The sequence below is a fragment of the Mirounga leonina genome, unplaced genomic scaffold (genome assembly GCF_011800145.1).
Source record: "Mirounga leonina isolate KUSES-001 unplaced genomic scaffold, KU_Mleo_1.0 Mir_92, whole genome shotgun sequence".
In the NCBI taxonomy this organism is placed as follows: Eukaryota; Metazoa; Chordata; class Mammalia; order Carnivora; family Phocidae; genus Mirounga; species Mirounga leonina.
Genome location: NW_023270852.1, coordinates 9,118,643 through 9,141,376, shown reverse-complemented (window position 1 = coordinate 9,141,376; position 22,734 = coordinate 9,118,643). Strand labels below are relative to the sequence as shown.

General features: G+C 44.1%; 1 protein-coding gene across 1 annotated transcript; it reads right to left on the bottom strand.

The window, feature by feature from the left end:
* Positions 1 to 4,431: 4,431 nt before the first annotated feature.
* OVCH2 (ovochymase 2) lies at positions 4,432 to 22,247 on the bottom strand. The gene is made up of 16 exons (XM_034995109.1): positions 22,160 to 22,247; positions 19,512 to 19,621; positions 17,579 to 17,670; positions 15,599 to 15,771; positions 15,140 to 15,235; positions 14,756 to 14,907; positions 13,900 to 14,089; positions 12,776 to 12,799; positions 10,817 to 10,907; positions 10,572 to 10,696; positions 9,722 to 9,862; positions 9,268 to 9,398; positions 7,126 to 7,219; positions 6,485 to 6,616; positions 5,209 to 5,289; positions 4,432 to 4,442 (listed from the first exon to the last, which is right to left on the bottom strand). Exons 1-16 carry the CDS (start codon positions 22,245 to 22,247, stop codon positions 4,432 to 4,434), a joined length of 1,731 nt encoding a protein of 576 aa, XP_034851000.1.
* Positions 22,248 to 22,734: the final 487 nt, after the last annotated feature.

Here is a 22,734-nt window from a genome sequence, read left to right as displayed (position 1 = left end):
ATTATCAAAATTGACTGAAAGAGAAAATTTTAAACCTAAAAGCCAGTAAGAATGAAGGAAATTGAGAAAGTTACCTTTAAGCCTTCAAGGAATAGATGCTTAGTATATGTAATTGCATGACATCATTATAATCATTCTTATGTTCTAAATCGTGTGCAAAGCATAGAGCAAGAAGGAAAGTTCCCCAGTTCTTTTCATGAAGAACACTGATATCAAAGTCTGACAAAGGCAGACAATAAAAAGAAAGCTATAGGTCAGAGTTCTTAAACTTATTGGTCACAGGACACCTTTACACTTTGAAAAAAATCACTGAGAATCTTAAAGAACTTTTGTTTATGTGAGTTGTATTTATCAACAGTTAACTATTAGAAATTAAAGCAGAAACTTTAAAAATTATGTATTTGCTAATTTAAGATAATCATCATAAAACATTAGGCATTAGCATAAATAACATGTTTATTCAAATAACTACATTTTCTTTTTTTTTTTTAAGATTTCATTTATTTATTTGAGAGAGAGAATGAGATAGAGTGTGAGAGGGGGGAGGGTCAGAGGGAGAAGCAGACTCCCTGCTGAGGAGGGAGCCCGATGCAGGACTCCATCCTGGGACTCCAGGATCATGACCTGAGCCGAAGGCAGTCGCTTAACCAACTGAGCCACCCAGGCGCCCAAATAACTACATTTTCCAAAACAGAAACTCTAAATAAGACTTGCACTGTTTCACATATTTTTTAAAAGATTTTATTTATTTATATGAAAGAAATAGAGACAGTGAGAGAGGGAACACAAGCAGGGGGAGTGGGAGAGGGAGAAGCAGGCTTCCCGCAGAGCAGGGAGCCCGATGTGGGGCTCAATCCCAGGACCCTGGGATCATGACCTGAGCTGAAGGCAGACGCCCAACGCCTGAGCCACCCAGGCGCCCGTGTTTCACATATTTTTAAAACTTTAATATCTGGCTAAACAGAAGACAGACGAGATGTCCTATCTGCCTTTTTTTTTAAAGATTTTATTTATTTATTTATTTGAGAGCGAAGAGGGGGAGGGGGCGAGCGGCAGGGGGCAGAGGGAGAGGGAGAAGCAGACTCCCAGCTGAGCCGGGAGCCCCACATGGGGCTCCATCTCAGGACCCTGAGATCATGACCTGAGCTGAAATCAAGAGTTGGATGCTTAACCAACTGAGTCACCCAGACGCCACCTATCTGCTTTTTATATTCAATCTGTTGAGCTGTCACATGGTGTGTGGCCCCTGGAAAACACCACACACACTGTGAGAGAATGAGATTAGACAGGAAGAATGATGTCTTAGTATTACTATGAAAATAGTTTGACCTCACAGACCCCCTAAAAGGATCTTGGAGATCCCCAGCCATCTAAAGGCCACATTTGGGGGCACTTGGGTGGCTCAGTCATTAGTCTTCGGCTCAGGTCATGATCCCAGGGTCCTGGGATCGAGCCCCGCATCAGGCTCCCTGCTCGGCGGGAGGCCTGCTTCTCCCTCTCCCACTCCTCCTGCTTGTGTTCCCTCTCTTTCTGTGTCTCTCTCTGTAGGACAAATAAATAAAATCTTTAAAAAATAAAATAAAGGCCACATTTTAAGAGCCTCCGCTATCAGTCAATTTCAATTATGGATGTTGATACAAAAATCTAAGTGGAATATTAAACAGAACCCAGCAGTACATTGAAGATGAATGTACCATGCCCAAGTGGGATTCATTTCAGAAATGTAGGAATATTAGGAAATCTATTAATTAAGGTTTTAAGATATTAATAAATCAAAGGAGAAACCATTTAATCATTTTGAAAGATGCTAAAAAATATTTCACAAAATTTAATACTTTTTCTGATTAAAAAATCCTTGGGAGGGCCATGATAAAATGTCTCTAATTGCCAGCCTCACGTTTAATTAAAATAAACTAGAAGCACAGTATGAAGGGGCAGAACTTTCCTGAACACTCAGGAACTCAAGTTCTGCCTGGCAAGTGGATTCCCCATAATGGTGGTGAACAGGGACGTGGCAGCAGACCCTGATGGATATCAGAGGTAGTGGCTGAGGAATTAATGATCAACCAGCTTAAACCATCAGCACCTACCCTGTTCCACTGTCTTAGGTGTACTTACATCCTGGCGAAGCATCAGGTGGCAGTGACTACCCAGGTCTTCCCAAAGATAGTTCCTTTGCAGAGATGCCTGGTGGCGATCTGCAGGCTGAGCTGCCTCCTTGCCTCCTACAGTCCGGCTGGAAAGGAACCTGGGAGGGTCGGGGCAAGCAGCCCTGCAAATGTTACCAGGGAAGGGGCCAGGAAAACCCATCCTTATTACCCATGGATTCTCCTCACCATCAAGCCCAGATTGTAAGCTCTGAGTATCTCTCTTGTGCCGGGCACTTTAATAGACACCTGGGAGTGATGAGAAATGCTTATTGTAGTCTAGAGAGAGGAAAAAAATACATATGTTACCAGAAGGGGGTATATCACCCAAGAGTAAAATATTGAGCTCATCTCGACTCCCCCCTGTTTTTTGCTCCAACTCTCTGGTCTCCAAACACTTTAGATTCCAAATCCGCAATATATCTCACATCCATCTTCTACCTTTGAGCTTAAGTCTTCAATATTGCTCACCAGGACTACTCCCCCAACAAGTAATCTTTCCCTATCCTCTTCACACTCCCAAATTAACCACTAAAAAGTGTTCTTTGATCATGTCACTCCCCAATTAAAACCATCGAAGGGTCCCCCACAGGGTGTAGAATAATGGTGACATTATTCTTATGGGCCCAAATCAAACGCCAGTTTTCTGTCTCATCCAGAAGTTATTTCAGTATTTTTTGTATTAAGTTTTTCTGTACACTTTTTTCTTTTGTTGTGAATTTTATTGACATACAACGCATGCACAGAAAAATACTCAAGTAATAAAGTACTTTGAATTTTCAAAAAGTATCACCAGAACCCAGGTCAGGAAACAGTTTAGCAGAATCCCACCAGGAGCCCTTCCAGACACTACTCCCCAAAGGGTAACTGCTATCCTGACATCTACTACCATATAGTAATCTTGAGGGATTTTAGTATTATGTAAATGGAAATCATTCAGTATCTGCTCTTTGTCACCTAATTTGTACACATAATTTTCATTATTAGGATATAAATTACTTGAACAAAGGTGCTGTATCTTGTTCCTCTTTGCACCTCCTCCCCCGTGCCCTGGGCTCTGGTATGGAGATTTGTACAAAGAAGGCATCAGATGAGAAACAAGCCAATGTGACAGGATGTCGACAATGAATGAATATAAGTGAGGGAAACAGGAGTTCATTGTATTATTCTTTCACCTATTCTGTAGATTTGCAACATTTCAAAAGAAAAAATTGAAGGACAAAGTTGCTTACTGAATGATTTAAGTAATCCAGGTTAGGGGTGTATTTAAAACAGGGCACATGTGAACTCTTTTTCTTGTTCTTCCTAAGTTTTTATGTATAAAGGAAAAGGGCCCTAATGTGTGAGTTCAGTGACAGAAAATCAGGAAAGTCTCTCTTATTGAGGTCTTCAGGGGCTCTTTGTGGATTATTTCATTTTTTTCACCAAATATTTATTTGGCATCTGCCGTGTTCTGAGCACTGCAGTAGGTGCTGGGGATAGAATGCCGAATAAATCTTGCTGAGCATTGTAATGAGACTCCTTAGAAAAATCTGTACTTGGTTTAGGCTGGGAAAAATGGCTCTGCTGAGTGCACCCCCAGGGTGGTCAAGAGAAGGAGCCCCTGCAGCCGCCCTTCACAAAGATGTTCTACCTAAGGCGTCCGTGCATCACGAGGTCCAAGAATCCAGAACAAAAAGACTCAGATTGCTTTTATTCCTTCTCATTAAAAGGAATATTCTCTCTCCACACTCTATTCTATGTTCCATGTATCAGACACTTTATAAAACTAAAAAAAAAAAAAAAAAAAAAAAAATTAAAAATAAGGCACTCAAATTTTCTCTTGGCAAACTTTCAAAATGGCAAACCATACAAGTTTTTGGGCCCCCTCCTCTGCTCGCTCCGCTCACCATGTTTTCCACATGGACCAAGATGTTGCACGCGGATGTCAGTGGATGTCACTGAATAAACAAGGATGTCAGTGGATGTCACTGAATAAACAAGGAAAAGAGAAGGCCCAGTGCTTCTCGATGCTCACTGGCATTAACACGGAGTGGGATACTCACTCACTTTTCTTAGGGGACAGATCTCGTGGGTCAGACCCCAATATGGCATACTAGTTAGCCATTTCCACTAAATGAATCAATTTAGATGGGAGTCTTGCTTCTCAGGACTGGAAATATTTCAGTGTTGCTTTGAGCAAAATGGACAATGAGCTAGTCTGCCCCACACAGCTCTGCGTGCTGGCTTTCTGGATGTGTCAACTTGGCTAAGCCACAGCCTCCGGTTATTCCATCAAAACCAATCAAGGTGTTGCTGTAAAGGGATTTAGCAGATGTAATAAAAGTCCCTAATCCATTAACTTCAGCTAAAGGAGATCATCCTGGATAATCTGGGTGGGCCTGACTTAATTAGTTGGAAAGGCCTTAAGAACAGAGCTGAAACTTCCCCCAAAAAGAGAAGAAATTCTGCCTGGGGCACAGTACCTTCAGCCCGTGCCTGGGGGTTCCAGTGTCCTGTGATCTTCCCTTTCTGACTGCCTGCCCGATGGATTTAATTGCTTGGTCACCCCCCACAGCCACGTTAGCCAGTTCCTGGTGTATTTGCTTGCTAGGCCTGCTGTAACAAAAAAAACACAAACCGGATGGCTTAAAAGACCAGAAATTTATTGTATCATGGTTCTGGAGGCTATAGGTCTGAGATCAAGGTGTTAGTAGAGTTGGTTCCTTCTGAGGGTGGTGATGGTGCCTCTCCCCAGCTTCTGCAGGTTTGCTGGTGATCACTGGGGTTCCTTGGCTTGTAGATGGTGCATCACCCAGTCTCCACCTTCATGTTCATTTACGTTCTCTCTCCACATCCAAGTTTCCCTTTTTATAAGGACACCAGTCATATTGGGTTAAGGTCCACACTAAGGACTCCATTTTGACTTGATTACCTCAGTAAAGACTTTTGCTCCAAATAAGGTCACATTCTGGGGTACTGGAGGTTAGCACTCCAACATATCTTTTTGGGATTCTTTGGTTGAACGCTGGCTGATATGCTCTGTGGGTATCTCTCAGTCGCATTCCCCATAAAAGCTTACCAGAAGCATTGTGGTCTTCAGGTAGTACATTCCATGTCTCCAAAAACATCGACTCGTCCTCTGATCTGGAGATGTTTAAATCTGAGTGCAAGCATACACAATTGCTCAGATCACACACACAGGGCCAGTGTTTGGGACTTACCAGAAAATTATTATTGTGAGAATTCTGGGGCATCTCAGTCAGCTGGACTATGGGTATTTTAATTGAAAAGTGGAGTATTTTAACTATAACCCAGGTTTGCCATAAGCAGCTGCTTGTCTAACAGGTATGAACAACTTGAGGAGCCAACACCTGGCTTTGTAGGATTTGGGCAGAATGCTCAGGGACGTGAGGATGGAGGGGAGTTGTGTTGTCCATGTGCCTAGGTACTGGGGGTTGGTGAAGACATTTCACATTTCCAGGCCTCTGTTCTGTGTCACACACTTGCTCGTGGCCAAGTGCACCTGATCTGATGGATCCTCACTATATTCTTGAAAGGCATGTATTCTCCCATGGTAAAGTGAAGAAAAGGAGTCTCAGATGACTCTCAGATCACACATCTAATAAGGATAGGCCATGATTCAGACATAGTGTCAGTCCTCATTCTGCATGGATTCCACGTTTGCAAATTCACCTACTCCCTAACATTTATTTCTAACTCAGAACGAATGGTGTTTTCATGATCATTCAATGACAAATGCAGAGCAGTGAAAATTTTGAGTCACCCGATGCGCATGTTCCTAGGTGAGGTCGAACGAGGCAACGCTCTGCCTTCTTGTTTTAGCTCTCATACTATTAACAAGCGTCCTTTCCATGGTCTGTTGAGTGCCATGGGGTTTTTTGCATCCCTGTGCTTTTTGTTGGTGATTTTGCAGTTTGAAATGGCCCTAAATGTAACATAGGACTGAGGTGCCATCTGGTGTTCGTAAGGGCAAGGAGGCTGTGATATGCCTTGGGGAGAAAATACGCGTGATAGATAAGCTTGTTCAGGCTCGAGCTATAGGGCTGCTGGCTGTGAGTTCAGTGTGAATGAATGAACAAGATATATTGGAGAAGGTGACTTTAAACAGAAACACGCATAAAACCAGAGACTCCCAGGAACCTAACTCCATACTTTCCCTAGAAGCCTTGGGTCAGTAGTCACTGATTTGATGTTCACGGTGACTTTATAGAACCGAGCTGCTGCAACTACTGAGAACCCACTGTATCCACGTTGGGCCACAGAGGCTGCCCTTTCCTACCACATTAGGAGGATTGGAGCTGGGACCCAAGAAGCTGATGCCTCTGTCTTCTTACCTGTTTCGGGGATGAAAGAGACTGTAGCCTGAAAGCCTCTGAAGGTCACATTGTCATCCGACTGGAAGCTGATGAGCATTACACCAGAAGAGCTCAGCACGGGGGCGGGGGTAACAAAGCCACACAACCGAGCTGGGTAAAGCCCAGCCCAGGCAAGACGCGGTCGAGGGCCCAGCAAATAGACGTGACATTGGAGAGAGAGAAAAAAAGTTGTCCTTTAGGCAACTGTTGAGAAATAAACTTTTTTGTTGGGTGTCCCAATTCGTTTTCAAAATAGAAGGGCAGTTTGCTTCTTTTTAATAGGTATTGACCTCCAGCAATGCTTCAGTTCTGTTTATCTCCCACACACTCCCACTGGGAATGCCCCTGAGGGAACTGGTTCGAGCCACAGGGCTTATTTCAATGGCACTTGCCCCTTCTGACCCCTAGATGGCTCTCTGGTCCTCGCTCCCGCTCTTCCTGCCCCTGACCTGGGAGAAGGGGGGGTGGTCGTGAGCACCTAGGGACAGAGGGAGGGGGCGCAGGGCAATGAAGGAAGCTGGAGCCGGATCCTTTTTATTCCCGAGAAGGATTCGCCCAAAGGGACTGGATCCAAATGCAAACCAGGGGAGCCGAGGCTCCGGGGGGCGGGGGGCACACACCTATTTCCTCCTGCCTTTCCACGTCTCTGTACACAGACACGTGGTCAGAAGTGCAGTCCCCACTTTCCTCTACTTCCAGACTCTGAAAGGAAAGCTGACAAGACTCCGTGTTATATACAGAGCAAATCATATGAACGAATGACCTGATTTTGAGTAAGCAGAGAAATTTGGATTGCTCAACTTGCTTTGGGATGTGAACGGGACATTCATGAGTGGGTTAAATTACTTAGGAAAAGAGACTCTACCACAGACTGCCCCACCCCAGACACATCTCAGCTACCAAATAAGGGCCCAGGCCGCACAAGGGTGGGGAGAAGTGCAAATGTTTGAGCTCCCTGGCGCCCTCCCACGAAGAGCAAACAAACAGCAAAGAACAAGCCGAGCAATTTGCTAGCACCTGGGGCCTTCAATTGACTTTGAAGAGAGGAGCAGTGGGAGATAGGGCTGATGAGGTAGGAATTCAGATTTTAAACAGACAAATGATGGGGATTCAATGGAGACTGACCACTCGGAGAGAGACACAGAGGGCTGCGTGGAGGGGACAACATGGAGGTAAATGATCACTAGTGGTGAATGTAGGCACGGGGAGAAGGAGAGGGTCAGAAACAGGATTCATTCAAACATTTCTAAACCCTTACTGCGATGCTTTCCGGAAATAGACCCTTTTCTCTCCGAGGAACTATGCACATGGTTATGCCTTGTAATCCTAATTTCCCAGTTCCTCTTGGAGGGGTCCTGCACTATGATGCTGTCACTGCAGGGGGGGACAACATCATGCCACTCATGCATGGCACTCAGTACACACAGATCGAAAGGGTGGTCTTGAATCCCATCAGCTCTGGCACATTCAGATTTTCAGCTAAATTTTGTCTTCTTTCTCCTTCCAGAAATTCACTCATACTTCAACTTTTATCCTCCATCACTCATCACAAAGCTTCCCTTAATTCTGCTTCCTCCTGAAATTTTCTATTTTGACTGTTTGGGTTCCAGAAGCTTTGAGAAAGAGGAGATCTACACCTCTTTGCTCTGTGTCTTCTCCCACTCATTGGTAAAACCTGTGAGATCTTGTTCCTGCTCCGAACGTCAGACTGGCTCTTCCAGGTGCTTCGTCTCCCACCTGCTCTCCATTGCTCAACGGTCAATACACGTATTTTACCCTTTTGCTGAGGGATGAGCTGAGGCCCGGGTAGCAAATACTCAGTCCTCCTCCTTAAACTCACTTTCTGTGGGAAATCCAAACTGTGGGCCACACCTCTTTGTGTGTTTGCTTGTTTTGTGTTTTAAAAGAAAGACTCCATTCTCTGGACCGTCTTAACTCCACACCTGCTCCTGAGTCTCAGGCTTCTGTTTGCCTCTTAAAGGTACAAGAACCTGGAGGTCTTGTCCATCCTTACTCCTCCCCCTTTATTTCCTACCTTTTCTCTCCTTCATATACTCTCTCGCTTTCAATTACCATTTTAAGAGAAAGACTTCTGAATCGTTGCCTACGTCCGACCTCATTCTGACTGCAGTCTTACCTTCAACCACCTGGTGGCCTCTCTCTGCAGAAGGCCCGTTGGTGCTTAGTGAACAAACACGTGGCCGCATACGCTACTAACCAAATGCTGAGTAAACTCTGCATCCTGACATTGAAAACCCTCTGTACTTTGGTCTCAGCCTCCCCTTCTACGACCCCTCCCCATACACCTATGACCCTCAACCTGGTCTATACTGGCTTCTCTGGGCTTGTTCTGTTCCCTCTGCGTGGAAAGCTTGATGTTTGGGGCCTTCTTGGCATTGACTTTTGTTAGCCATTACTTACGTTTTATTAGCGGTTTAATGAATAAGGAAGAAATGCTTGTTTCTAGAAGGGACTAGAAACTGATTAAACCTGTCACCGGGTACAGATGAGGGCAGCCCTCCAACAGAAAGTAAAGCACACGATTGCCATCTAGTGGTGGATGTGGGTAGTTACAGGGAAAGTAGGCTGGTCTGTTTATTCAACGCCTGTTTATCAAGAGCCTTGTATGCCAGGGACCAGGGATGCAGCAGTGAATAAATCTGATTTAAACACACACACACACACACACACACAACGAACTTCTGCCCTCATGATTTCTGTGGAGATACCAGAGCAAAGTGAAGGGTAAGCAGAGTCAGTACCTTAATTAAGTAGTGTTTGGGGGCTTGAAAAACCCAGTTACAGTTGGCCATGTCATTATAGTCTTCAGGATAGTGAAGACTCTGTATGAGGCCTTCCTTAAAAAGGACAGTAAAGGAACTGCAACCTGAATCTGAAACACAAGGGGAAACGTCCCAACAATGGCATCACTCAAGCAAAGAGGAATCCTCTTCGCGCTCCCTCCTGTCTCCCATAAATGATGCAGCAGCTGACTCTTCAGGCAGAGCCAACACGAAGGAAGATGCCTGTGTGCTGACTTTCCAGGACTCATTCACCCTCCCAGCTAATGTGTGATAAACACGAGTTAGCAGGACTGTGGAAGGAGCCCCTACACGGGCCTCTCCCCGGCCTTGTGCTCCCCCCTCCTAATTCCTACGGGGCCTCCAACTTCTCAAGGTAGCCTGGATAGTGTGGGATAAAAGCAAGTGGTTTTACCAGGAAGGTAGTTTGGTTTTAGAGCTTTATAGGTGAGGTTAAACCCCGCTGCATAATCTGTGGCGTCAGAGATGAAATTCAGCCGTACAGAGTTGGAGCCGACAAGAACAGATGAAGCGAGGCTCTTCCCACAGAACTTCCCTGCAACACAAGAAGCAAGAGTCTTGGTTCAGAGTCTAGAAAACAGCACCCATTGAGAGACTTAAGGAGAACTGGACTTGTCCTGATAGGACGGGATTGTCTAAGCCGGGGTTTCTCAACCTTGGTACCACTGACATCTTTGAACTGGAACATGCTTGGTGTTCAGACTGTCTTGTGCATTATGGGATGTTTTACAGCATCCTGGCCTCTGCTCGCCAGATGCCAGTAATACTCCTTCTAATCATGACAACCAGAAATGCTCTGAGACGTTGCCACGTTATGTCCTGGGCAGCAAAAATCACCTCCTGTTAGGAACCACAGAAATGCTCCTTCATCTCAGTTTCTTGCATAAGGAACCTTTGCCTCTACTCATGATTATCCATTGGTACTTTCCTTCTTAGCTGGATGATGCAATACAGGTCGTTTGCATGCCTAGGAAAGCAACATTCTCCCTGTGATGTGTCTGTATTTTACTCCTGCGGGGCTCCAGGCCTGGCACACGAATCCAGGAAGTCTGGTTCCATGGCAAGCAGATGCAGCAAACGAAATGGCTCAGATTCAGTTCCTTTCCACTGTCAATCCCGAGTCTCAAACTTAGAGATGGGCAGCGTGGTGTTTAGAGATGCCTCAGTGCCAGACGTACGGCATCCCGGCCCCATGAAGCCCTCCCAGCACAAGTGTCCATTTGACAACGTGAAAATCCGCTCACCGATAAGTCTGTCTTCTACGGAATAGATGGAGAGGGAACTGTGGTGACAAGACTCTGCATCCAAGTGGGAAACACCGAGCAGTACATGCATTTTCTCTGGGACCAACAGGGTCCAGACACACCGTCTGCAGGCAGATCCATTAAGAGGGTGTCATTTCTAGACAGAAAGTGGCTGTCACGGTCCAGTTACTGGGCAGTCAGACTGGAGGTGGCGGTTGGGGGAGGAGGGGCAGGGGGCTACTCACTGTTGGCTCTCGTAATACAGGTAGGGGCCTTCTGGGAAGTGCAACTCGCCCTCAGACTCGCGGAGCACACGATCCTGCTCGCTGCATGGGGCTGGGAGAGAGAGCCATGAGAAGCAGGGTGACAGTGGGGGCTAGCCTTCTGGAACCTGTGCAGACACCGGAACCCCCTGGTTCTTCATTATGCATGCTTCCTCTCTTGGGAAAGCTTTCCCTGCCGTGGCTTCTGCCATGCCTTATTCTTTCTGTTCTTTTTTAGATCCTGCTTAACCTCGAGATTCGATGATTTCTTCTCCTTCACTATTCTTTCTCTGGCATCATAACTCGATTCTATACCTACATGTATTTCCCAGGTTCTATCCTTAGCTTTCACCTCTCTCTACACGAGCCCTCTGACGGGTCTCATTCATACCCTGAGTTTCAACTATTATTCTACACTCCTGAGCTGCAGACCTGGTTTTGCAACCATTTCCTAGATATCCCCTTAACATGCTACAAATGGTCTGCAAAACTGCTTCCGCTTCTGATTAGGTTACCTTTTGTTAAGAAAGATTGATTGATTGATTGATTGATTGATTGATTTTAGACAGGGTGTGTGAGCAGGGGGAGGGGCAGAGGGAGAGGGAGAGGGAGAGAGAAACTCAAGCAGACTCCATGCCTAGCATGGAGCCTGACATGAGGCTCGATCCTGCAACTCTGAGATCACCACGTGAGCTGAAACCAAGAGTCAAACGCTCAACCAACTGCACCACCCAGGCGCCCCCTGATTAGATTACTTTTATGTGCCCTTTGCTTCATCTCCCATGCTCGAAACTTTGGTACCATCCTTGCTTCCTCCCTGCCCCTCACCACCCTTCATCAAAGTGACTACCGGGTCCCAATTCCTCCTGTTTCTATTCCCATGCTTTCATTCTCCAGCCCTTGTCCTAGGTCTCTGGAACTAATGTGTAATCTCAGAAGTCCCCTCCAACCTATCCCCTACATGCTGTTCTCGTACCACCAGAATATTGCTCTAATCTAGTTACCTAATTCATCAACTTCCTATTACTCAGTTAATCCAAACTTTTTTGACAGGCATCCAAAGGTTCCACTACTTGGTTTCAATTTATTTTCTAATCTCCCTCATCAAACCCCATTACACACACCCCCACTTCAGCTGCTCTGACTGACGCACTGGTCTCTTTTACCCCCTATATTTTCAGTTCTCCGTCCTTCAGTGTCGTCTTTGGACAAAGATGATTCCTTGAGCTGCAATATTTTTCTTTACCTGTATCCCGTTTCCACCTGACAACATTCTACTTGTTCTTTGTGTTTTTCTGTGATTCAGCTTAAAAGGTGTCTGGGCTGCAAAGCCTCATCTGGCTTTTTTCCCCAGCCACTCACTCCTCTAGTTCTCAGGGTACTTTTTTCCCCATAGTTCTTTGTAGATGGTTCCACAGACTCACAGAACCACTGAAGAATTTGAGCTAAAGCTGCCTTAGAGACCATCTGGCCCAGACTCTTTTCTTTATGGATGAGGAAACTGAGGTCCAGAGGTAGGAAGGAGCTTTCCCAACATTACAGAGTGGCTTCACTGCAGACTTGCCATGTAACCCCGGAGGAGAGTCCCTTGTACACCCAAGGACACTTTCAGGGTAAGGTGTGTAGCTTATTGACCACATCTGCACTGCCTCACTCTCCTGCCCCCGAGTCTCTGATCCAAAGCTAGGATTTGGCAAATGTTTGCTGAGTTGAGCTGGAGTTCTCAAGAAGTGAAATCGGAGGGAATCCAGGGCTCCTTCTTGGCAATGGCCTGCCCTGACTGGCAAGGAATGGCTGTGGATGCCCCAAGTATGGGTAGCTTTATACCCAGTGAGCAGAGAGAGCTCTTGCAAAGACTTTTGATTATAAAGGGAACCTATATTCAGAAATGCTAGATATTACTTCCTGCTCCTCGTGGAGCAGGCTGTGAGCAATACCCACCTCTGGAGCTCTTTCTCAGCTTCCCTAGGAAAGAAAAAGAAAGATGCTGTTCAAGGGCTGTGTGTGGTCTCTTGAACAACATTGCAAGAAGTTAGCACTTCCCTGGCTCCAAAGTGCAGGCATTTTTAAGTCAATATGCAACTAATGAAAATTTAATCTGCGGAAAGAACAGAAGGGGTAAATTGACAAAGCAGGAAAGTCGCCTTGGTGTTTTAATGAAATTTCACTCTCTTTATTAAGTGGGCGAATTAAGAAACAGGCCATGATGAGCTTGGAGGTTATACAGAGCAAGAGGTTATCTGGTCTTCTTCTCTCACTTTTCACGAGAAGGGAGGCTGGAGATGGAAATAAGTGACCCACAACTACAAGAGAGTTGCTGGTGTGGCTACAACTGGAGGGCTTGGATGCCTGCTACAGGACCCTACACTTGAAAACAAACCCAAGTTCTTACTGAATGAATTCGAATTAACCTCTTTGGGACAGAAGAGAAGCCCTATTGAAGCTGGAAGCTACTCGTTAGAAAACAATGAAGTTGGCTTTGGAGGCAGAAATGAAGTTTCAATGAACTCCTGGTCAGTGAGAAGGGTGTGTACAGACGCTGACCTTCTCAGACTCATGGTACCCAGATCTGTGCCAGGCCTTCTCAACCACAGCATTACTCACATTTTGGGCCGGATCGTTCTTTGGGTGCCGTCCTGTGCATTGTAGGATGCTTAGCAACAGCCATAGCTCCTACCCCCTAGATGCCAGTGGCACCCCTCCCCTCATGGTGACAACCAAAATGTCTCCAGACATTGTCCTCTGGGAGGCAAAATTTCCACTGGTTCAGAACCACTATAGTTCGCTAAATCTTGCCAGCACAGTTGAGAAGTAAGTGATGAAAATACATCACTAACTGATAGTTTCAACTAAAGGCAAATTTGACGAAGTCTAGGATGGATGGATTCATGATTCTTTGAATATTTGCTGCACTGCACACCATATTTTACTCATTTTAAATCTTGTAAATGTCACAATTCTTATGTGCTACACTAAAAACAGAAATAGAGCCTGTCTGGACTTGCCTAGACTGCCGACACCCTCGCTGGGCCTACCTTCTTGACCTCATGTGCTGGCATTATTACCAATTTGGATGTGTTTGTGGATCCAGGGAAGCACTTTTCTAAGATCTGTGAAGATCCCAGGGGATCCTTGGTCATCTTTCTGCATGTTGTTTCTCCAGCCTCGGCCACAGCCCGAACCCCAAGAAGTCACACCAGCCAGAGTCCAAGCCCCCTTCTTATTCCGGCACATGAGGGAACCTCCTGAATCTCCCTGTGGGAGGAAAAAGCCTCTCTTACCATCATTGCTAGGTCTGTGCTCACTCTTTTCCCCCACAAAGATGCTAGATGAGGATCAATGACATTTCTTCACTTCTAATAAGTTGGACTCAGGGGCCCAGGAGAATAGCCAAGCACAATTCACATTAAATCTTCAAATATCACTGGAGCCTTACCAATTCCACCTCTTTCTTCCCCATCCTAGGGGGATGTTTGTTTCATCAAACATCAGACTTTCTTCCTACTCCTGTCTCATCCTACAGCCTCAGAGAAGTCTTGCCCAATTGTAAAACTGATCTCAGGTCTTGCTCAGCAAGAGGAATGGAAGGAAAGGGAAGTTCCCATTACCCACAAATTGGAAACCTCTAAAAGGGAAAAAGCCAGCCGGTCTTCAGGGGTAGAGAACCCTAAGCTCACTGTTGGCATTATCCCCGTTATTTGGTCTTTTGGAAAAAGTAGGAGACCTCCTCTGAATCCACACTCCCTGGTAAAAACAGCTTGTATAAACTGTCCCTTTATTTTGACTTGACCTCCCTTGTCACTCCTGACCCTTCTTTCCAGAGTCCAGTCTTACCTACAGCCTTCTTTCAGCTCCTCCCCTGATGACAAAACTGAGGGAAGCCCTGCCTGAGACATTTCAACCCAGCCACTCCCCACCTACCTGACATGCATCTCCCCCTCCATCTGGGAAGCCTGTGCAGAGAAACGTCTGCCCACTGACAGGTTTCTTTAGGGTTAACAGAGCTGCCATACATTCCTCCTGGGTCAAAATGGGCAGGTCCACTTCCTGCAAAACTTGTGAGAGAACGCCATCTAGAAAACACAGAGGGGAGAGTCCCAGCAACGCACCCTCGCCTTTCCCTAGTTGAAGATGCCCCATTCAGGTTTGTATCTTTTGGAAAGACCTGAATTTCTCAGTACAATGGATATTCTCTTGTAAAATGTTTACACAATTGTTTTTTAAAACATAGATTAAAAACTGTATTTTCTGATTACCCACCAGAAAGTTCTGACATCTGATTAAGAGAAGTGGCATAGTTCTTACGTTCAGCCGAGCGGCCCCAGCCTGCAGTTGTACAAATAAATCCAGCCTCAAATCGTTCCTTTGGCTCTGGAAGACACATGGGCCCCACAAACCGGCCTGAAGAAAAGAGCAGGGCAGGGCTTATCTCACCCATGGAAGGGAGGACATCCTAAGCCACTTGCCAATTGGCACCTAGGTAGTTCCCCAAAGATCATGTGACATATCTGTGCCTCACACCTCCAGGGGTCACTTATCAGACAAAGAAAGGCTCTCTCCTGACTCCACATAATCCTGTATCTGAAGCCACAAACAAAAAGGGTTTCACAGAGGGGGCCCTCCACCCCAGATCCCTATCTTGAAGTGCATGACCCAGCACTGTTGGACATATGCTCTATAACATACATTGTAGGGAATGTGTTATGGAGCAGAAGTTATAGGGAACATGGGCTAGACAATTCACAGTGAGCCTCAAATGTTTACCAAAATGGAAGGCACCAGCCATCTTCAAAAGAGCAATATCATAGTCCATTGGCTTCTTGATGGAGAAATAGGGATGTATGATGATGGTTTCCACGGTGAGGGTTTGCTCCCCTGGCTCTGTATGGCTCAAGTCATGTTCTCCAGCAGTAACATTCAGAGTTGTTGCAGTATTTCTATGAAGAGGAAGCAGTAAACTGAGCAAATTTCATTTAGCCTCTGAGGACACTTGTAATGATTGACAATCTGGCCTCTTTAAAATTACCTGGATGGAGGGCGCCTGGGTGGCTCAGTCGGTTAAGCGACTGCCTTCGGCTCAGGTCATGATCCTGGAGTCCCGGGATCGAGTCCCGCATCGGGCTCCCTGCTCGGCGGGGAGTCTGCTTCTCCCTCTGACCCTCCCCCCTCTCATGTGCTCTCTCTCATTCTCTCTCTCTCTCAAATAAATAAATAAAATTACCTGGATGGATAATGTGGGTGTGAGGATGCCAAACAGAGAAAGTGAGAATGATTCCATCATTACTAGTAAAAATACAAAGGTTCCCAATTTAAGTGGGGGACTAGTCAAGAGTGGCCTTAAATGGAACCAATAATGTGATAAATTGAATACTTTGCAGTGTTATTCATAAAATGTCTAAAAATGCATATATATTGTAACTGAGGGATCTGAAGCCATAGTGGATTTTATTCAGCTACCCTAGGTGGTTGGCCTGGCCTCAGTATCAGTGATTCTTTGAGAATGATTTGTGATCCCCCCTAAGTATGCTGCTTTAGTATCAGAGAGCTAATGCTTTATGTATATTATGAAAGACATAATAGCATCATAACTCTGATATCTCAGAGAGCATGCACACTCAAGGCTTGGGACTGATTAAAACAATGGGAGGTGGGGATCTCCCCCTACTTCCTTTATGTTTGTAATTTAGAGACCTGGTGTGAGATAGGAAAGACCATTCTATTTCCCTTTATCCTGTAGCCAGGTTATCTTGAAAGGAGCTTGGTGGGATGCACTGGGGTAGATTAACAACTTTGGGCTTACCATCTTTGGGGACCCTTCATTCCCCAAAGTGATGACTTTATACAGAATTGGAAAGGGCATGATTTTCTCTTGGTATATTTCCCTGACTCTTGGCTATATTGAGTACCTAACCTAATACACAGCATCCCTTTACCCTAGTCACTTGCCACACTGCAGTGAAATTATCAGTTGACTCTTCTTTAGACTATTAACTCTCTGCGGGGGGCAAGAATTACATCTTACTTATCTTTGTATCTTTGGTACCCACCAAAGTGTCTAGCACCAAGTAAATATTCAGTGAATGTTTGCAGACTTGAAGGGAAAGAGGGCAAATATGGGAAATGATCTTGATCGCCCCCTAGTGACTAACTACCAAGAGCACTAATAACAAGAGAACGTTTAGAGTACACAGGAAAGTGGATAAAGAATGGAAGTTGTTAGATTGAAGCTCAGAGAGGCTGCACCAGTAGGAAAGCAGACATGGGTGCCTTCTTTACTGGCCTCCCTTTGTTTTCTTTTATCAATTTTTTTCTTCAAATTTTTATTTAAATTCTAGTTAGCTAACATACAGTGCAATACTGGCCTCAGGAGAAGAATTCAGTTCTTTCATCAATTTTTGAAAATGTATAATGAATCAGCTTAGTTTTTTTTCACAGAAATTTAAGAGAGAATTTTCACAAATATATCTTCGTGATGTTTGTTTTCACTTGGATATTATTCTTTAATGACGTCCAGTCACATTTAAGTAAACACAGTATCCTACTCCTGCAAACAAAGTATGTTTTCTACCAAGTTGACTGTCCTTCGACGATGTCAGCGATCCCTCTTTGTGTTGTGCTTTTTTGTTATGTTCCTGTGCTAAAGTATACATCACACATTTCCATGTTTTAATGGAGTTGTTGCTGCTGATCGCAAAGGAGGAGGAGGGTAATCTGGTGTTTATCCACGAGCTAGGCCTTCCTTACCTGTTTGCAATACAGTGGGCAGCCGTGATCACCCACTGTGCAGAGACGATGGTCCCGCCACAGATGTGCTTCTGCCTTCGTTTCAGGGATACCTGAATTACAAAGAGCCTAAATGGGAGCACGTTAAGGCCCTGGGGCCACCCACCCCCCAAATCTGGAGACCGAACATATTCTGAAAAATAGACCCAGATATCTTACAAATATTAGAAATTGTGGGCTGTGGAGGAGTAAAACCCATCCCATGACAGCTCAGAAAGAAGAGCAGTGTTGGAACCAGAACATTCCCAACCTTGGTCTGTAGGAGAGGTAGTTCATTTGAGATGGTTGGCTATAAGGGTTTAGTAGAGCTGGTAGTAAAAATTGTTGGTATTTGTTTATTTATTTTCATAACAGTGTTGGCCCAGACTGTTACTCTAGCAATATGAACAATTTTGTGAATGAAGAGAAAGAAAGAGAAGTGTAAGATACAGCAGAGTCCGGATAAACAGGTTTGGGAGAAAAACAGGTGAAGGCTAAGGAAATTTTCCACACATGCTCCAATTCCTCCAAGCCTCTTAGAAGAAATAGTCAGTACCTACAATTTTCTCATGCCCTTAACTATTTCACCTCTGTCACTGCTTCAAGCCTATTTTTTGATCTGCCTCTAGCAATGACTTTCTATCTATGGTTTATCCTGTTCATGATATTTAACTCTAAAATGCTTTCAGAGTACAAGTAAATGCTCTTAATTCCATTGTCGGAATGAGAAAAGAAGACATTTATTAGAGTTGTCACTTTTTGACCAAAAATTGTTCAATGAACAACTGAAAAAATTTTAATACAGGGAAAAAGAATAAGTAAAAATAAATAACATCGGGCGCCTGGGTGGCTCAGTTGGTTAAGCGACTGCCTTCGGCTCAGGTCATGATCCTGGAGTCCCAGGATCGAGTCCCGCATCGGGCTCCCTGCTCGGCAGGGAGTCTGCTTCTCCCGCTGACCCTCCCCCTCTCATGCTCTCTCTATCTCATTCTCTCTCAAATAAATGAATAAAATCTTTAAAAAAAAATAAAAAAATTAAAAAATAAATAACATCACTGACTCTGACTTGAATGTGAACTTCTAAATTGATTAGTCAACCAGTTGATCAAATAAGCATCTGATCAATTAACTCTTCAACCAAGTAATTAATTCATCAGTTAATCAAATGGCAATGACTCAGCCATTCAGTCAACCTACTAAACATAAACTCAATCAACCAACCGTTACTAAATATCCACTGACCAAAAATTAATGTGACTGACTTAAACAAAGTAAAAGTAAGGATCTATTACTCACAAAGTTAAGAGGCAAGAAAACAACATGGTTCTCAGGGTAAAGAAAGTTGGGAGAATTTCAAAGACAATAAATGTGAACACCATAGGCTAGAGACAGATGCACAAGGGCATTTGATGGAGGTTAGATTGAGAGAAAATTCTTAGGAAAGTAGCTTCTAAGGAGGCAGTATTCTTGATTATTCCCTAGGAGATCCTGTGGTATAGTATAAACCTCCAAACAGAAAGTAGACCTATGGATATGACACCTTTGACTTTCCTGATCATCTTTAATTATAATGAGATAATTATATTTGTTGAATCAGAAAATTGTTTTAACTATAAATTCAAGAGTTTTTTAGCTTATTGAAGTGGGATTTTTGTCTTAGGGGCTGAAAGTTTGGGGTAGCATTTCCAATTTGGGGGGCAAGCCAATAGTGCATGTAATTATTCTGAGCACACATTTTCTGGAACTCAATGGATGGACATCATGAGGGACTTGGATCCTGGCACACACTCATGAGATCTCTCTGATGATGAGTTAGGCAGAAAGGAGTGTACTAATGAGTAACATGTGTTTCTGGGACATCCATTCCTGAGAAAGCTCATAGTCTACCCACCAGAGAATGTTTCCTGAGACTCACCTGCCAGGGGTAGGAACCCTTCTCCACTTGGTTTCCCCCAACAATGCGACTGAAAATGTTAAGGTAATTCCAAGTTTGTGCCTTCACCAAACTCCGCCCACAAGTGGGAGCTGGGAAAGAGAGAAGACAAAAATCTAGTGATTAGATAGCTCCTAGAACTGAGGAGTACAGGAAACTTTTCTGAGCAAGAAAAAACTGTAGGACATGGAGCATGTAGAAAGATTACAATATGACTTTATGTTAATTGTGGGATTTGCTGTGATTTGCAGTACATGGGATTGTTCAGCTTTTGTCACATAGAATAGGCATATCCTGAAGAGATCTACTTTTCTGATACGAAGATTAAGGACCTCAGAGGTAGATCTCCACTGGGTCAGCAGGAATGTAGCCCCCTTGATTCTGAGCAATTTGGCCCCTTAAAGGCTCCTCACAGCACTCTACGTCTATGATTTCCTCAATGGCATTGATCACATGCCATTATGGTTATTTCTTTGTCTTTAAACCCAACTAGACTGTGGGTGTCTCAAAGATAGGAACTTAATCTTAGAAATATCTAAATTCAAAATATCAAGAGCAGTTCATGATGCATAGAAGCTGCTCAGTTAATTGGTGAAGCAGGTGATGCCATACTCTGCATTAGATTGTAATTGTGTGTACATCTCCTCTGCTCCACCCAGGAGATTGAGTCTGAGACCATGGTCCATGATACCTGGCACACTGTCAGATATTGGACTTCATTCCCTATGGAATTAGAAAGTGGCAGTTTGTTCAAGAACAGTGGAGTAGAGGGTGCCTGGGTGGCTCAGTTGGTTGGGCGACTGCCTTCGTGTCAGGTCATGATCCCCGGAGTCCTGGGATCGAGACCCACGTCGGGCTCCCTGCTCAGCGGGGGGTCTGCTTCTCCCTCTGACACTCTTCCCTCTAGTGCTCTCTGTCTCTCATTCTCTCTTTCTCAAATAAATAAATAAAATCTTTAAAAAAAATTAAAAAGAACAGTGGAGTAGAGAGAAGACCATGTCATGATTCACACAACAGAGTGGTTTTAGGCTAGAAGGGTTGCCAGGTAATGGCAAAAAGAGCTCTTTCTTTTTTGTGGAAAGGACGCTATCCCTGAAAAAGTTGCATTTACTTATTTAACTTCCATGGTTTTTTTGACTCCTAAACTAGCAGATGAGCTAGATTAAAGATGTTTAGGACCGGGGTGCCTGGGTGGTTCAGTTGTTAAGCATCTGCCTTCAGCTCAGGTCATGATCCCAGGGTCCTAGGATCAAGCCCCACATAGGGCTCCCCGCTCCGCGGGAAGCCTACTTCTCCCTCTCCCACTCCCCCTGCTTGTGTTCCCTCTCTTGCTGTGTCTCTCTCTGTCAAACAAATAAGTAAATAAAATCTTTAAAAAAAAAAAAAAAGATGTTTAGGACTGCCTGGTAATTCAAGGATGGCACACATTCTGTCCCTTCGGCAGATCATTCTTTTCTACCTGTTTTCAAGGAGGGCCTAGAAAGCTCTGCCTCATGATCACCCACTTCTTTATCTAGCTGGACCCTCTCATCCTTATTCCTCAGCTCAGGCATCACCTCAACTGAGAAGTCTTCCTTGATTTCCTCAAACTGTGTTAAATGTCTCTCCTGTACTGTATAGTACTCTTTCCTCCCCACTTTTATTGATTGTGCCATGCAGTATTGTGATAATGAGTAGTTTATCTGCCTCTATTTGGACTATATACTACACAAGGAAAAAAAAAACCCTATGTTTATTCATCTCTGCATTTCCAAGGTTTCACACAATTCCTAGCCTACAGTAGACACTTAGAAAAGTTGGATGGATAAACAAATGCTTTTTCTGGACAGCATATCCTTGAGAGCATAACTATTTGGATTAATATGTTAAAATACACAAAGCTCTTACAAATAACTTCTCACTTAATCTTCATTCTATGCCTATGAATCAAGCACTATTGCCCCTGCATTACAGATGAGAAAATGAAGAATCAAAGAAACGCACAGCTAATTAACAGCAAAGGATGGATGTAACACTGAGCCTTTTGATTCTGAACCCAATGCAGGCATGACATTGAATCAAAAGCTTATTTTCTAACCGTTTCAGTTGAATGAATCACAAATAAATTAGTCACAAAACTTACTACTTCCTGAACTCATTGAAGCAAAGACAGAAAACAGGATGATTCTTGGGGCTGGCATGACTCTGACTGTGGAGAAGCCTGCCGAGAACTGTTCTCACTTTATGTTCCTTGAGGGGAAAAAGACCATTCCTAATACACCACAGTGAACATACTTCATATTTCCCAGTAAGATAATTTTCCAATAGATTGCAAATGCTTTCAGATATATGTTGATTTCCAGAATTTGCTCCACGAAAAAGGGTGGGATTTTGTAATGTATCCAAATAAGTGAATAATCCGTTTTCTCCAGATCAATGCCATTTGTCCAAGTTGTATTCCATGAACATTTTATGCAGTTTCATACGCTGATTACAGGAGACAAGCCCAAGATAATTACATGAAAAACAGATCTCCAAAATATATCTGCTTCTGTTTTCCCAAAGGAACATTGAATGGAGTAATGATGCCCATTGCCAGCAAAGTTTACTCCTGCAGATGAAGGTAGTTATAGAGTTCATTTGGAACTTACCTTTGGGGAGAGAGAGAGTTGCAGATTTATCTCGTTCCAAACAGAGAATTCCAAGTAGTAAAAACAGCGTATTCTTGTTCAGAGGCATTTTGAGACTCAGAGTTTTTCCTGGAAATTTTAGAGAGACTAAAGAAAACCGAATAGAAAGCCGGTGAGACCAGTAAGAAGCCAATTTAGAAGGAAGTTATTTATTAACAAAGACTGGAGTCATTCAACCATGTCCATATGATGTTTCTGAATGTGGTTTCTTGCAAAGATCTTTGCAAAATGTGGGGAGTCAACCACGGAAGCATAGTCTTGATCGAGCAATATTACATGTCCCATTACACACCCACATCAATATGTTGCTTCCCTCAGAGTATATTGGCTAGCCAAGTGGTTGGTATCTAAGGTTTCACCTGCAAATATTACTTGCTTCTTAGTATATAGGTTACCACTGTCTACAAGAGGACTGAATATCAAGTCGTCCTTGTTTACCAGGTTATACTACATGTTTGCAAACAACCCATCAGAATATGCGAAAACATTTTTGTTTCACTTATTTTCCAATTGTAAATGGGTGGTTATAGCTACGT